The sequence below is a fragment of the Tyto alba genome, unplaced genomic scaffold, assembly GCF_018691265.1.
Source record: "Tyto alba isolate M040663 unplaced genomic scaffold, T.alba_DEE_v4.0 Super-Scaffold_7, whole genome shotgun sequence".
NCBI lineage: Eukaryota > Metazoa > Chordata > Aves > Strigiformes > Tytonidae > Tyto > Tyto alba.
In genome coordinates, this window is record NW_024881328.1 from 38,203,429 (window position 1) to 38,219,272 (window position 15,844).

At 41.8% G+C, this 15,844-nt stretch overlaps 1 protein-coding gene and 1 long non-coding RNA gene across 10 annotated transcripts in view; one reads left to right on the forward strand and one right to left on the reverse strand.

Annotated features, from left to right (window-relative positions):
• The window catches only part of KANSL1L (KAT8 regulatory NSL complex subunit 1 like), a 66,108-nt gene that overhangs the window by 2,582 nt on the left and 47,682 nt on the right, over positions 1 to 15,844 (reverse strand). For 5 of the 6 annotated variants that reach the window (XR_006167054.1, XM_042808469.1, XM_042808466.1 and 2 more), the window contains 6 exons: positions 12,565 to 12,675; positions 12,045 to 12,182; positions 9,435 to 9,559; positions 7,944 to 8,068; positions 6,964 to 7,018; positions 1,544 to 1,656 (listed from right to left, as the gene is read on the reverse strand). Coding sequence is in view for 5 of the 6 variants with exons in the window: in XM_042808469.1 (XP_042664403.1) it covers positions 1,544 to 1,656; positions 6,964 to 7,018; positions 7,944 to 8,068; positions 9,435 to 9,559; positions 12,045 to 12,182; positions 12,565 to 12,675 (667 nt within the window). In the remaining variant the exon portion in view is untranslated. The remainder of the gene's footprint in view (positions 1 to 1,543; positions 1,657 to 6,963; positions 7,019 to 7,943; positions 8,069 to 9,434; positions 9,560 to 12,044; positions 12,183 to 12,564; positions 12,676 to 15,844) is intronic. The other variant, XM_042808468.1, reaches the window with a different exon arrangement.
• On the forward strand, positions 4 to 5,564 carry LOC116965500. 4 transcript variants are annotated; one of them, XR_004409405.2, is made up of 5 exons: positions 4 to 705; positions 1,131 to 1,204; positions 4,781 to 4,860; positions 5,115 to 5,366; positions 5,453 to 5,564. It is a non-coding gene; the product is annotated as an uncharacterized LOC116965500 (long non-coding RNA). The 4 variants fall into 4 exon arrangements; XR_004409407.2 differs by having other exon boundaries at positions 5,118 to 5,366; XR_004409406.2 differs by having other exon boundaries at positions 1,136 to 1,204.

Genomic DNA, 15,844 nt, shown 5'->3' on the forward strand with positions numbered 1-15,844 from the left:
GCGCAGGGTAAGAGACGAGAGTCTTTTAAAAGCTGCTCCCCCCTGCCCTTTCACAGCGCCAGGAATAGTTCAGAGTTTCTTTTCAAAGCGCTCAGTTTCTCCCTACATGCCATCTACATTCTACTAATTTAAATCAGAGGGGCAGACGAAAACACACGTGGTTCTCGACAGCCTCCCTGTCACAAGCCGGAGCAGAGGAGCGTGCTACGCGGAGGAGCTACCCGGACAAAACAGGGCTGGAACAGGCACACTCCGGCTGCGGAGCAGCTGGTGGCTGGTCCCGCTGCCGTGCCTTGCTCCACACGCTCACCAGCACTGTGCTGTTGGACAAGGGAAGTCGGGGAGCCGTGGGCTGTTCCCGCTCGGGAGAACGTGGCACGGGTCTCCGGAGCCGGCGGAGGCCAGCCTGCCCCCCCAGCAGAGCGTGCCAACGTAACTCGAGGCGAAACAGCGGGTCCGCGGGCTCCCCCGCTTCCCACCTCTGCTCTGGACTCGTCTCCAAAGCAGTCAAAATGATTTAGTAAGATTAACGTTAAATTCTGACCCCACCTTCAGTGCAAATCTGAACTGGATAGAAAATGCTGGCACACATCTTTAGAATCCAGGTGGAAGCCTGACCTTCCTCGCGTCAATGGCAAGTTTTACTTCCGAATTCAAACAGCACTAAGTTTTCACCAAGGAGTTCACAGGGATTCAAAATTAAGGGTACGTACAAAACTTGTATTTTTCAGTATACTTTCTAAAGTTTTTTTTATGTTCAAAATGGCTTAAAATAGAGTTCCTTAATACAGTTTTGCTCTAAGTTTATCCTGCATTAGAATAAGCTATCTTTGCATATTCAGTCACAGCGTAATGGTCCACATTCAGCCAAGAGTAGACACAGGCATATAATCAATAGCAGAAAAAGTTATCCCAGCATTTACAGGATGCTTTTTGCCCTGGCAGATTCTGAAGCAAATTATGGGAATCATTTTCCCAGAGCCAACCTGCAGGTACAGCTTTATGACATTCACTCTTACATGCACTACTTTTTGCAAGACTTCTAGGGGTTATATTTAATTCTGATGAGTTTTGCACCAAACAGCAAACCTGCAAAAATTCACCTTTTTTTCCACAATGACTTTTTAAAGCGCAGGGTCCCTGGTACAGCCCAGGACGCCTCAGTAACGCGTCTCTGAATGCAGTGGACTTTCGTCTAAGTCAGGTGAGTGAAGAAGGGCTCATGTTACACTTGGTGGCTAAAGTCATCGTAACTGGGAGTGGCACAAACTAGCAGAGCTGTGTGTTCAGTACGGGAGGAAGATTTTTATTCACTAATAGCAGGTCATTAACGTGCCAGGTCTCTGTAAGTAGGCACGCTTCAGAACCGCCTTCGCCTTCCAGCCACAAACCCAAACATACCTGGTACTGTCCCCGACGAGCTAATTAAAGAAGAGCGCCCTCAGTTTAACACCTCTCTGTGACAGCCTTTCTGAAACTGCCGCGCCAACAACCAACACCAGGAGTTCAGTGGGAAAGCTCTTATCAAAGTCAATACACCTGCCTGCTATTCCTTCGGGGCCAGCGGCTCTGCTCCCACAGCGACCACCTTGCTCTCTCTCTTTCTTCATACTTTGTGTGACGTAAGGAAAAAACTTCATCTGACAGGTCTTCTATCTGTAACGAAATACAGGGATAGCGGCTGCCGTAATTATGAACAGCACTAGGAACAAAGGCAGCCAGTATTATATATAATACTGCAAAGGTCTGTTCACCAAGCAAGAGGAGGCAAGAGCATGCCTGCCTGCAGCATGAAGGCACATCAGAATACACACAGCCAGCTTACACTCGCACCAGAGCTCTGGTGTATGGGGTGCTGTCACTTTCACTTTCTTTACATGTCTGTGGTTGGTCTGAATGGATATAGAAACTATACCCCCCCATGCCACTAACACATTTTTCTCTACGGTGAGAGGCAGAAAATTAAGAAGACAGGTATTCATTTGCAAATCAAGGCAGTATTAAAAGCACAAAATAAAGACAAGCGAAAATTCCAGGAGTTTCCAGAGACTGCTTCAGGGGGAGGCTGGGATGCAGCAGGATTTGCCAGGTGCTCTCTACGGGTGGAGAAATAGGTCTGAGATCACCAAGGACTTCGATCGCTCCACACTGAGAGGAACTCAGCAAACCTGAGGTGCCGCATTCCTGCAGCGAAACCAAGCAGAAAACGGTTTCTGCTTTGAAGAGACTTATTTCTTCGCAAATCATTTGCACGACCCTGGTACAGCTTAAAACCGCACTACTGTGAGTACTTTAACTGCTCGTAGTCAAACAAGAGCCAGCTTATTCGGTAAAGCTCCTCAGAGGTAGCTATCGCATCTGACCTTCACTTTGGAAGAACCATCTTCGTGCCTCCGCTGGCAGCACAGCAGGAGGTTTGCTCCTTGGACACGACGCCGGGGCGAGGAGCACTTGGCTGCCCTCCCCCCTCAGGCCCCAGGTGGCAGGGCCAGCGCTTGGCTGGACCCCTCCAGCACAGCTCAGAGCTATTTCAAAGCGCTCCAAACCATTGAACCTCTTCAAAGTTCACCTAAAAAGCTCAGGTTGGCGAGAGCATGGGAGCGCTGCAGCCATGGATTCTAGGCCAGCCACTCCCAACTCAAAAGCAGAGCAATTCTAGGAAAGAACAATTCCTGGTCTTAGGAGCTGTGAAACTGCTCTGCCAGATCGGTCCTGGACAAGAATTACACCAATAATCAGGGGGAGGGAATTCTTTTCTATAAAGCAGAATCCTTAGTGGTATTTATACAGGTAACACCATTTACCTTCCGAGACTTCAGGGTGATCTGAATCGGCCGCAGGACCTGCTTGCTAAAACTGTAGCTGCCTGGTTCCTCCTCAGCCCAGCACTCAACAGGAACCTTCAGACAAACAGGCCTGATCTGTTTGTCCATCTCATGACTGCTTTTTGAAGACTCCTTGTTGCTTTTATTTATTTATGCTGAACGGAAACCACTTTGTTAGCTGCTGGTTTCCTTTCATGCAAGTCAACTTAATGGGTTTCCTTCTCTCTCTGGAATTCACCAGCTCCCTCACCTGGATGGCAATGATGCAGGGCTGCATCTCTGTTCAGATTCTGCCCTTCCAAGGTCAGTGATGTATAGCGTGAAAGTGAGAATTTTATGAACTACAAAAGTGCTGTTCCCTCAGGGAAAATTCGGGATTTTTCTGTGTGCTCAGATTTCCTTTGAAGTGGAAACAAAAGATAATTTTGAAAGAAAAACTTAGACTTTGAAAATACTTTTCTTAGCAAATTGCCAGAACTTTTCATGCTGGGAAGAAACTTCATTTTTAACAAGCTTCCTTTCAGAAATCAAAGTCCATGTTCCTTTCCAAGCAAAGAGTTTTGAAAAATACAGAAATAGGCCTTACTGTTCCTTTTCCATAGCTGGTGATAGCAGATTGAACTACTTGTTTATTTAAAATGAGTTTTACCCTATTCCACTGAAAACTAACAAGTAATACATTTTCTCATCTAAAAATTCTTCGTTCTATGGGTAAAATCACATCACATCAGACTAAAATGTCTCTCCTTGGTTCAGCACAGCTGCTGCCCCTCCCCAGCTTTGTAACGATTTATTTATTTCCTCCAACTTTAGGTTGATTTAAAGTTGCTATAACTGGAGATTTTGCTCTATTTTTTTTTCCCCAACTAAGGTTAGTTTGAAAAAGGACAAAAGAACTGTCATTCCGCAGTGGATGGACCTGGCAGTGGTGCTGAGAGAAAAGACTATTAGGGAGGCCTGTTTGTGAGGCATGTCTAATGATTTCACTCAAAGAAAAGGACTTAAAGCAAACTAAGATTTGGATCCCCCCCATCACATCTACTTAAGCTACAAGACGCTGTGCATTAGTGAATAGCACCAGGAATATTTCTGAAAGGTTCTCAAAACAACGAAGTCTGTGTTTCAGTCTTTGTCTTCACGGGAAACACTGAGTCATAAGCCATGAAAACATTTTTGCAAAACTAATTACACACAGAATTATTCTAAAGTATTTGACATTACTAAAACAACTACTGAATAAACTCGAACATTGCTTTACAACCCTGCCTTGCCAGAAACTTTAACCTGGACAAAACAAATTAAAACCAAAATAAAACAGGAAAACCTGTGCCACACCCTCCCATGCCTTAAAGCAATAACAGACTGCAAATTCCTACATGCACCAGGAAGCTCAAATGCTCTATTTCCCAAACCCAAGTATTTTTAGAGCAAGTAACAGAACAGACATACATAGTAGATTAACTTTTGTATTGCTCAACTGTTATGTTTGTCCTTCCAAGGCAAAATTTCCAGAAACAAAAACTAGACACCCAAAAAAGGTAAACTTTTTGTCCTCAAATAAAGGCCTGATTGTCAGAAAGTGCCGAGTTCCCATCCTTGGAAGTGTGGCTCCTGTGGAACATGACAAATTTGGGATCCCACATTTTTCTGTTATTCGTGGAAGCTTTGGGTGCAAGTCTACTGCATGCGTGCAGGTTGCTGCATTGAAAGCTTTTAAATGAAGAAAAAAAACCAAAAACAAACAAAAAAACCCCACAAAAATAATACTGCATGCAAGAAATCGCTAACTGCTGGTTGACACAAGGGCAACTCCAGAAGTTTGCCATGCAGGAGATACGGTAGAAAAGAAACTATTATAGAGTACCACCAGGGGCTACTACGCAGTGGAAAGCGAAGAAAGAGCTTACTTTATATAGAAGCAGAAAGTACATTTTGCCCTCTCTTGTCCTTAACAGACCTACTGAAGCTTGCCTCGATTTCAGTACAAGGAACAACTTCAAGAGTGTCAGTGTGTGGCTGCAGAAAATGCAAAAAGGTAATGCTGCTGTTTTCTCATGTCTTTTTTTTAAGCTCGCTCACTAACAAATCTTACTCAGCCTAAAACCTAACGCAAGGCAGTAGAGTAACTATGAACAGACAACCACCTTTTCCCAGTACTCTGAAAAACTTCCAAACCAATTAACACGATCCCCCCCAAAAAGGGGGAAAATTGGCAAAGGATGATTTAGACAAACAAGATCTTTGGCATTTTTCTCTTGTCTGACATCTCTCCTCTCTCATTCTACCCAGCAGCTGACAGAGAATACAGAAGCAGTGGACCACAGCAGGAGGGAAAGCTGCTTTATTGTTAACTCAAGTTATTTCCTGGCCAAAGGATGAATCATACAGGATCAACTAGTCATGCCAAATACAAATGTACTGAGAGGGCTACTAAATGAGCGATTAGCCCATGAGCTTCACAGAGAGACACCTTGAAGTCCCTTCAGCAAAATACGCTGGAAGTACTTGAGACAAGTCATCTGTATGGGATCTGAAATCCAAGTAAGAAATCCACCCACTCTTCCAGACAAGTCCCTTGAAGCCCTGAAAACAAATCACTGTTGAAATTCCTTTTTTTTTCCCCACAGATACCAGGACGAAGAGAGAGAGCGATGAACAGTAGATTCTCAAGAGACAGTGCGCCCTTGCTGCCTTATTAGTTATCCTCCAAATGGTTTAATTAAATAGCCTTGCAGGAGAGTTTCCCTGTCTATGTAATTTGACCTTCTCACTGCAAAAGATCAGGCATGTTTCCTTCTAGCAGAGGCGGTGCCACACCAGAAAGCAGCAGTGGAGGTGACATAAAGCTGACCACCAGATTTCACAAGAATTTCTCAAGTGCATGAGAAAAGCAGGGACAGAGTAAGTTTTTCTCTTCCTTCTGACCCAAGTGAGTGTAATACACCAGGTAGGGAGCCCAGACCATGATGCTCTCCGAAAGGAAAGGTTCATTTCCATGGAGCAGGCAGGTACGGACCTAGTGAAACTCTGAAGAAGCCGGCACCTTTGCGGAGAGTGTATTTTCTACCCCAAGGGCGTGGCATAATGATTTGGTCACTGTGTTTAGCATCACCTTCTGTACTTCTACCCAAACTAATTTTTTTCCTACTACTAAGGCACCTGGACCCCAGCTGTAGAGATCCTCTGAAAAAGTTGCTCAAGAACAGATACTGTGGATGAAGGTATGAATAGGAAGTGCTACAGTCGATAGCGGCCTGTAGCAGGGACTGGAGGGAGACTACAGATGTCCAAAGGAGAGCAAACTGGCAGCTTTCTGGAAAAGGAGCCACAAAAAGATTGAAAGTACAGAAAACCAGCCTAGAAACCAGACCTGCTGGCACGTTCACAATGGGGTTAGGGAATGCCTCAAACCCCTGATTAAGAGAGAAAGGGACACCCAGCTGCAAAGTCCACAGACTTTCCCTGGAAGAAAAAGGTAGATTCTTATGTCTGGAGGAAGCAGCAGTAACACATGATGTGCAAACTTAGCTCCAGCGGCAAGCAGGAAGTGCTGAAGGTCACGTTGTTCCTGACAAAGCAGAAAAAATAAAAGTTTGCTCCCAACAGGAGGGTTGAAGGAAAACGAACACTGACTGAGAAGAAGACTGAGGAGATCTGCTGGGCCCACAGGCGAAATGCGAAATTGCCTCCTGAAGAGCAGCCGGCCACGGGAACTGGCTGGCAAAGAAGAGGATGAGAGAGGACAGGCGTTATAGCCCGGGTAGCCCCAAAGTGACAGTCGCACTGGGAGACCCAGCACCACAACGCCGGGGAGCAGGGGAGGCGGAGGGGGGGCTGACCAGGGGGCCCTGTGGGCACGTGGGCTGTGCCGACAGCTGGGGCCGGGAGAGCCACACAAACAAGTGAACAAGTACTGTTCATGGAGAGACTTACATTTCTGTCGTCCATCACAGGGTTGAGTAAGTTGGGATAAGACATATTTTTACAATCTGACACTTAACACTTTATTTTTTGTAATTAGAAACTTACCAGGATTTATGTGAAGTCAGAGACTTTGGAAAATATATCCCAATTATCTCAATTACATATTATATCTAGTTTAATTAAAAACTGGTGGTTTAATTAAAGTACAGCCTACCTCTTCTTCATCTGTATGAGATCTTTCTAATGGTTGAAATTCAACAACTCTCCAGCTAGAAATGAGACAAGAAAAGTCAAATTAATTTACCTAAATGCTGTTTCATTATTTCACCAGTAGAGATGACTCTTCTGTTTCTCTATATTATCTTGTTAGTTACTCCTGCTCGTGTTTCAAAATTTCTTTCAAATAAAATAATTTCAAATTTAAGGTGCTGATAACAGATGCCCAAAATTTAGATTTTCCTTTCCCAATCCAGTATCTAACTTCTCCTTTTCCCGATACAGTCTTTAAGCCTTTAAGCTATCCAAGAGAGTCCTTATAATAGTTTTAGCTTTAAAGACAATATAAAAGCAAATACAAATTAGAGAGATTTAAAATATGGAACAATTGCATTTAGGCATTTCAGTCAATTTGCTAGTAAGCCTCTGAATTACGGCACAGGAGATCAATTACCCTGTTTTAGCATCTAAAGATGTTCTTTTCTTAAAGAAAGAAAGAAAAAAAAGAGATGTCATTGGAATCATGGATTATATGTTTACACTGTATGGAAAAAAAGCTTATTCTACTGTATCGGAATGGATAAATTTTAAAAATATATTCTGAAACCATTAGTTAACTACTTCCCTTATGAACCATAACACAAAAAAGACAGCATTCTCTAAAGAACCCTTCAGAGCACATCGGCCTTATGGCACATTTAAGGCCATGAATATCACTGCAATTATGATGATATAAACCCACTTCTATTTTTAGGCAGCCTGTGCATCTGCCACCTCCCTGTGTGTATCAGAGTCTTTCCCTTGTGCTATCAGCTGTCCAGTCTTCCCACCACTCCAGTCACACAAATTGGAAGTACACAGAAAAAATGTATGAGCACATCATCTTAATATTATAAAATTATCTAACTACATGTCAACAGTATTCTTAGTTAACGTTCTCATATTCATTTTCTGCAACTAAGGGGGTCATGAACAAACCTTGGGGTAAGGATTTCTTTGTACTGTAGTTTCTCCAACTTCGATGGTGCCACCAGCGACATCGGAATAACAATGTTGTCTATATCATAGGAGCTCTCGCTTCTCAACCTCCTCCTGGAGTTATGCTGTAGAATATAATCAATGCAAGGGGGAGATTCATCAGCTCAAATCATAGGAACTACACGTTAGCTGAAAAACATCAGAACTGCATGAGGAGAAAGTCTGTAACTTGAACACATTTTCTACTGGCTTAGTGACTCTCGACTTCCCCCGCTCCCCAACGGAATCTCAACAGCTTTTATAACTATCTCATCTCTGAGATTTACTTCTTGCTGGCATAACTCTTACTGAAATCTGTGGAAGTTTCCCTTCCTTCATGTCAGTTACAGTTAATTCTCAGTACTTATGAAAACTTTGAAGTTAATGCTGCCTTCTTCGTAATGTTCAGTCTACAATGACGACCTTCTACAATCTGTCTACTAAGCCATAACCCACGTGGTTCTTCAGTGTGATACAATTAAGAATTCCAAAAGAATGAAGCAGCGTTTTGCAGCAAAGAGCAGCCTACATGGAAAGTGGTTTTCTGAAAGATGTGCAAAAGACAGAAACTGATGGGTGGTGTTTCTGGTGTTTTCTGCCCACTCGTGCATGGAACCTACACGGGTCAAAAACTTCCTCGATTTACAGGAGAAAGTTTCATTTTAAATCATGGTATGTTCCCTATTACAGGATCTCAATTTTTAGCTGAACATTAATGGAAGCGGTCTACTCTAAAATGCTGATTTAGGGGTAAAAGGAGGAGTGTGCATTGCCAAAACTGCAGATTTAAACTCTGCTCTCCAGGAGTCACCACCAGATTGAAAGATGACAACTGACAGAGCACCAGTATACCACTAGGCTTAGCAGAACCGCGCAACCGAAATCTGAGTAGCATTATGAAATTCCCAGTGAATTCCAGCAAAACAGAGTGTTTGTGCAGGGACCTCATTGAACCAGAGCCCTGCTGCTCCTCAGCAAGTTTATATACCTGAGACTTTGCCTGTAGCTCTGTACAAAAGGTTTTAAATAGCAAAGCTGAGAGTTAACAAATTCTGTGACTGTATTTGCACTGTGAGGCCATTTTATGTAGCTGCACCAAGAAAAAAGCAGCATAAAAGCCCTTGTGTAAAATTTGGAACATAAGTCACAGTATATTTAATGAAATTTTGGGGGGAAAGAAAAAAAAAAGAAAAGCCCAATACCAATAAACTAAATTTACACTCCTGTTACATGATCTGCAAAATTCTTTTACAAGCAAATCTCTGTTTTAGGAACACCACATACTCAATCTGGAATAGATTACTTAATGTAATCCACTTAATTCACTGTAAAAATGCTCTGTACTGTAATTTAACACTAAATTAGATGTAGAAGGCGTGTGGTTTTGGATTATTAATTTGCACGACTCTCTGTTGATGTTTCAGCTAAGACAGTGATACATTTTTGGTTTACCTGTGATGAAGTGCTCTGGGTGGGCCTAGACATCGCATTGACATTCGTCACGGCAGCAAAACTGCTATGGGATTCTGGTTCTGCATGTTGAAAGGAGAATGTCTCAAACCTAGCATTACGTTCGCCTGTCACAAAAAACAGTAATAAAAAAAATGCATACCAGCTGTTGTCTATTAGGCTAAAGATATTTTTCCATACAGTAACAGTAAAGTCATTTCTAGAAGCCCACAGCTAACCAGTTACAATTTACCGAATACTAAAAAAAGCCATCTAAATAAACACTTGCTACTCATTTTGTCATTGTTCCACAAAACTCATCCCTCTCCATCTACAAAGGATTTCTTCTCATGGAACCAGCTTCACGTGGGCAAACCCTGCTTCTTTTTTCAGGAGCTGCCACAGACCACACACATGCAGCAAATGCAATCAGACTCAGAGGAACGTTCCCCAGTGTTCCCTGACAGCGCTTCCCTAGCGGGGTGCGTCTCACTGCCCTACCAGTTCACTGAGCCCTCACTGATGGTTTCTTCCTTGATAAATAAAATAAAACTGGCAGCAATGGTAACAAACACAGTTAGTTTCTAGATTTCCATATGTGGTTTCGTCTAGTAGGGGTCCACTGCTCCAGACAAATCATAATTCTTGCTTACTCTTATTCAGCCCCAGTGTAAGCAGCACTTAGGGGGATTCAGAATTTAACCACCTGTGTTCTTTCCTTCTACACGGATTTCTAGTAAGAAAAGAGATCTCTGAGTTAACATATGAACTAATAGTAAGACTCGGTGTATTCCCACATGGAAAAAGAGGTAAGATTGATCCTAAAGACTGTATTGCATAGGCTGGGTCAAGGACACGAACTCTCATCTCCCAGGCAGCTCTGCAACTCCCTGGCACAGAGCTTTTATTTTTGGCCTTGTTCATCAGGCTGACCTTCCCCACGGATAATTTCTCCTAGACAGAGCCCAAATTAGGAATAAATATGTAGTACTACACCCGTAGCACTAATAAGCTAGAACTGCTGCTGCTACTCAGGAATATACCACATAGCAGTTTTCTGGCATTGGGAAACTATGATCCTCATGATAAAAGACTGCTTTTTTGTTCCATTAAATCAAAGAACTAAATACTATTGGCAGAAGACTAACTGTAACTTCAAAAAGTTTATAGCAAGAAGTTTTCTCTCTTACTAGCGCTCCCAAGTAACTCCAACTGTTGAGCTCAGCGTGCATGACAGTACACTTAGGGAAACACCGTGGTTGCAAGAAACAGCGTCAGCATCCGCCTTTTGGGGACCAGCGACTGGTGAGGGGAGTGGGTGGCATGGACAAAAGGATCACTGATGGCGAGAGGGGACTGGGCACAGCACCCCCGCAGAGACAGGCGCAGAGCGTATGAGGAGGCTGTACAGCAAAGGGGAGGGCTGTAATGCACAACGGGAGTGATGCAGAGAAAAAACTCATCTAACTCTAAGACAGTTTTCGGTGTGTCCAAAAATACCTTTTACTCTCCTGCAAGTTTCTAATCAATAGGGGTTTTTTTTTGGTTGGGGGTTGTGCTCTGTTTGTTTTTTAAAATAGAACATAATTTTTGGTTAAGTTATCTCTGCAGTAATTCCCCTATTTCCACATCTACTGCAAGATTACTCTAGCAGTTATACCTGGATACGCACAAGAAGTGTATTTTTCCACAATGTTAACTGATCATTTACACCTTTTAATTCTTTCTTAGGGGAAATTTTAAACTAATATAGTTTGTCCTCTCACTCAGTAATTTATTTTCTTTACGTGTCCTGTGATGATTTTTGCCAAAAGTTCACATAAATGAATCTGTGTGTTGGGTTTGTGTGTGGCGGGGTTTTGGCAGCATGGGACACAACCTATAACAGAATCTGTTAGGTTTTACATTCTAATAGCCTAGAGAAGTAAGATGTTATTTATCTTTACAATGGTATGCTGATTTTTTCATCCCCAAATTATCACATTACTCTACAGAATTTTCAGGGTACTTTCTATTAATTTACCAAGTGCTGACGTAGAGATTCAATGGCTTAAAATACAAAGATAACAAGGGTGAAAACACTAATTATAAGCACTCCCTACCCACAAGTCCTCTTAAACAGTCTGGAAGGAAACCAGAACCACAAATGAGAGTTCACAACAAATGAAATATAGCTGACCAAAGATGCCAGGAATAGTAAATGTTTGGCTGGGCACATGACTTGACAGATAACTTTGCAATTCAGTCTGTTTTACTGATTACTACTAAAAAAAAAACCACTTCATATTAAATATAATGACACCCAGTATTAGAAAAAACACAGTTGGACTGCTGAGAAGTTCCCTTTAAGAGTACTCAAAAAATAAAATACAGAAACTTGTCTCCTCTTGTAATTTACACTCAAGAAGAAAGACAATCACTGTGCTTTAAAACAGCAGATTATTTTCATGGTATCCTAAATCCGTTTCTTCATTCCTGTGAAGTTTTGTAACAATATGCTTTCTAGAGACAATTTAAAATTAATTCTCAAAGCCCAGTGATAACAAACTCATTTACACAGTACATATTTTAAAAGAAGTAATGCCATCTTAAGCAGTACCATTTTTCTCTTACCTACTGCTGTCTCACTTAGATGTCTTTTCTTTCTTCCTTCTGACAGCTGGTCAGATGTTCCTGACACTGACTGAGATTTGGAATTAGATAAACAGCCAGTGCTCCATTGTTTGACAGAAACATTATGTTGATTACAGTCTACAACAGAAAAAGCATATATCAAGTTGAAAACTTATTTTCCATTGGTGCAATTTACAGGCAATCTCAAGTGCTGAACTCTTTGTAATGGAAAAAAACAGACTTCTGATAGGAATCAAAATAGTAAACCGTACTGCAGTCAGGCACCTGTATCTACAAGAGAACCCATGATCCAAACTCCCCGGGCTTGTATTAGTGCCCTCCTACGGCGCCGGTGGGATCATTTCAATGCAACAAAGGAAAACCTGACCCTGTGGTCTGGAAAGAGATTCCTCTTCCACCTAAAGCCTTACCCAGTTACCTTCTCTGAATGAAAAACAGTCTTGCAAATACTAAAATATTTTGCTTTATATATTAAGACATAGCATATATATTGACATACCATTGTCTGGAGATACTTTAAACTCCACTCCCAAAGATGAGGTATCAACAGGTTCTCCTTTGATGTCATCCTTCCTTAATAATGTTTCAAAATATATGTGAAGAGGAATATCTAATAAAAAAAAAAAAATACAAATGGAATGGGGTCTGTATCAGACAGCATCATCACTAAAGGTCTAGGAATTGATTTACACAACAATATGTTATATAATCTACGAGCAGTATTGCTGCCTTGAGTCCTTCAGCCCATGAGTAACAGCAGTGCTCAGTTACTCCCGTGAGGACCGATCACTTGTCTATACGGCAGCAGTGTCTTCACACGGTCAAGCTGAAGACAATGTAGGAAAACATGTCCTGAAACTGGTGAGACCAAAGGAAAACTTGACGACAATATCCCAAAAAAGTGCAGCCAGACATTTCAAAGAAGCAATTTTTGCATACATAAAAAATAAAATCTGAGGTAAAGTAATTCTCAGCAAGATAGTTATTGTACAAGTGCTATCCTCCACTACAGGCAAAGACCTGTGGTCTTCCCTATCAGTTATCTAAGTACTATACAAGATAATCTCCAGTAATTGCCTGGGGGTAAGTACCCAACATACCTGTCTTTCTGTTAACGCCAAGTGAGAGTTGTGCCATAGTAAAAACAGATCCGTTTTTAGCTGTGAAGCTACACTGATATACATGCTAACCAAGGCAGTATGATTAAGTGGTCCCAAGCTCTCCAGCACTAAGAGCTTCTAAAGGCTGACAAGACAACTCAGACCAAGGTACGACTCAAACCTAAGGAATGCTTCTGAACAAATCCCAGTGCAGGCGCACACAGTACAGTAACAGCACTTTTTTTGGTGTTCAAAGTCAAATTGAGAAAGAACAAGGTTGCCTTCTTCTGGAATAACCTATGTCCATACCTGCAATTACTCCAGAATTATTCTTCACAAAAACAAGCTCTGGAGGGTATCAAATGAGAGTAAGTCTAGGGTCTTCTCCTCTTGCCTAACTCCTGTACGAAAGCCAGCATGGCAGAGAGCACACAGTGCACTTTTCCTGTAATCTGGAAAGGCTTCTGTTCAGCCTTTTGGGTACAAGTAATTAATGCTTCTGGAAATTGTTACTGCTTGAAGCCTAGAGGTAATTTCAAGGTACGTTCCTTCTTTCCCTCTCTGGCAAAGGCTACAGCAGGGCAATGTAATTAATTTCCTGAGGGAGTTCTAACCCAGAATTAGTCTGCAAAACATCTCAAGTGGTAAGGAATTTACCCACTGTTATAAGGCAGGAAGGCTCAAGAAAAACAGGTCTCTAACTGAAAAGCCTTTCCGGATACAAAATTACAAGAAAGAAGAGAAATTAAGTAGAAAGAAATATGTCAGTGGGAGAAGCAGGCTTGACAACTATTATGTTCAGAATGAGAAGAGGAGGAGGGCAGGGCCAAAGGGTGAGCATTAAACTACTTTTATTTATATATACCCTTAGCCTCCTCCTGTGCTCTCAGGACTTGCCAGGACAGAAACTTTCAACATACTTTGCTACCTAAAAAGAAAAATTTATTTCAATTTTACATGGATTTAACTAGGTATTTTGTCACAACGTTAAAGGTGACCTGTAAAAGCTTTTTCCCCCCAAGGTTGTTGCTGTGTTCCTGTCCTGGTTCTACTTCTAAGTAAAATATAAAGAAGGTCTGAAATGCTTATTAGTTACAACATTTAAGTAAAGAAATAAACAAAACATTGTTCCCATTGTTTGTTTGTTTTTTTTTTCCCTTCTCCTGGGGAATCACTTGGATGTCTCAGAGATTTTTTATTATGTGCTCCTGTATCTTAAACAAAAGGGCAGGAGTGTTTGTTCCACTTTATCCACAGGCTAGGCGCAGAAATACCAGAAACCCAAAGTTCTTAGATACAAACTAAAACTTTCCAGTTACTAGGGTGCAAGTTTAAAGAGGTGCTTTTATGTTCAAGAGATGCCGCAACCACTGACGTATTTTTGATCAAGACCCTTGGTTATCTGGAAACACTGAAGGCAAGACTTAGAAACATAAGGACAATTATGCTTCCAGAAGTGAGTATACTGGTGAGCCAGTTCCACTACACGATATTTACTAGGTCTGCAAATTACGATTCTCCTTTGAAAGTAAAAAACATGGTACAAGAGAGAACAACATCTGAATCCTGAACCTGAAACCCTCCTCGCACACTGAAAAATCAAACTTCCAGAGTTTCAAAATGGAACAAATACTAATAATATTTCTTTAACACACAGAGGAAATTAAAACAAAAACCTATTCTTTTACTCTGCTGACAAAATTTTTATTTGGAAGCGAGCGATAAAAGATGTGAGCACACCACAAGCAGTATTTTAAGAGAAGTTATCCTCTGGAAAGGGATAACTAAGGAAGCTGTAAAGAAAGCATGAAACTGAATCAGGCTACCTGACACAGTTGGAAAATGTCTAGCACGCATTTATTAACAATAATTCTTTCATACGAAAGAAAATGACGAATAGACTGGCAGTGTTCATGAGGAGGTAGAGACAGCAAAGTACACAAAGCACAGAGTAGAGCATGAATCTCGTCTCCCTCAAAAACAAGGACTGCATCTGAACAGGAGAGAGTAGGTCTGGGACTTCTTCCCCATCTCAATTATTATCAGCAAGGTTAAGAATCCTTGAAAAGAGAATAAATATTCCTCAAAAGAAAGATGTTCTTGGTATCAGAATGGAGCTAAAATGACATTTTTCTTCCTCCATCCTGGCATAGTGACCAACAGTAGCCACAACATAATCCAAAGGTTTTCAGCTTTTTTCACGATGTTTAATCTTTTTCCAAGAAAATAAAATGTCACTATTCGTGTTAAGCGTCCTAGTTTCCCTTAAGAGTAAAGTAAGAATGAATGCAAGGGGCACAGCCTTACATGACTCTCTTTGAACAGACCTCTAACCCCGCGGGCTCCCGTCCAGCTGGGCTGTCAGAGTCACAGGGTAAGTGATGGAGAGCGTGTGTAAAGAAGCAGGTTTTAAGAGGTATTCCTCTCCCCTCTCCACAACAAAGTCCTGCGAACTGGTATGTTTGCTGCTCTACTCTTGGAGTGAGTGTTCTGTTTCCCTATCTGCTCCTCAGAATAATCTCCTCTTTACATACATGCGATGTAAACCCTTGTAAACCTGAGCTGAGACCTTCTCAGGATTCCATATCCACACTTGGGTCTTCTCTACTGGCCAGTGACAAGTTCTCCAAACTCAAGGCTTACTTTAATCCCTGGCCTCCTAATACCAAGCTGCAGCGT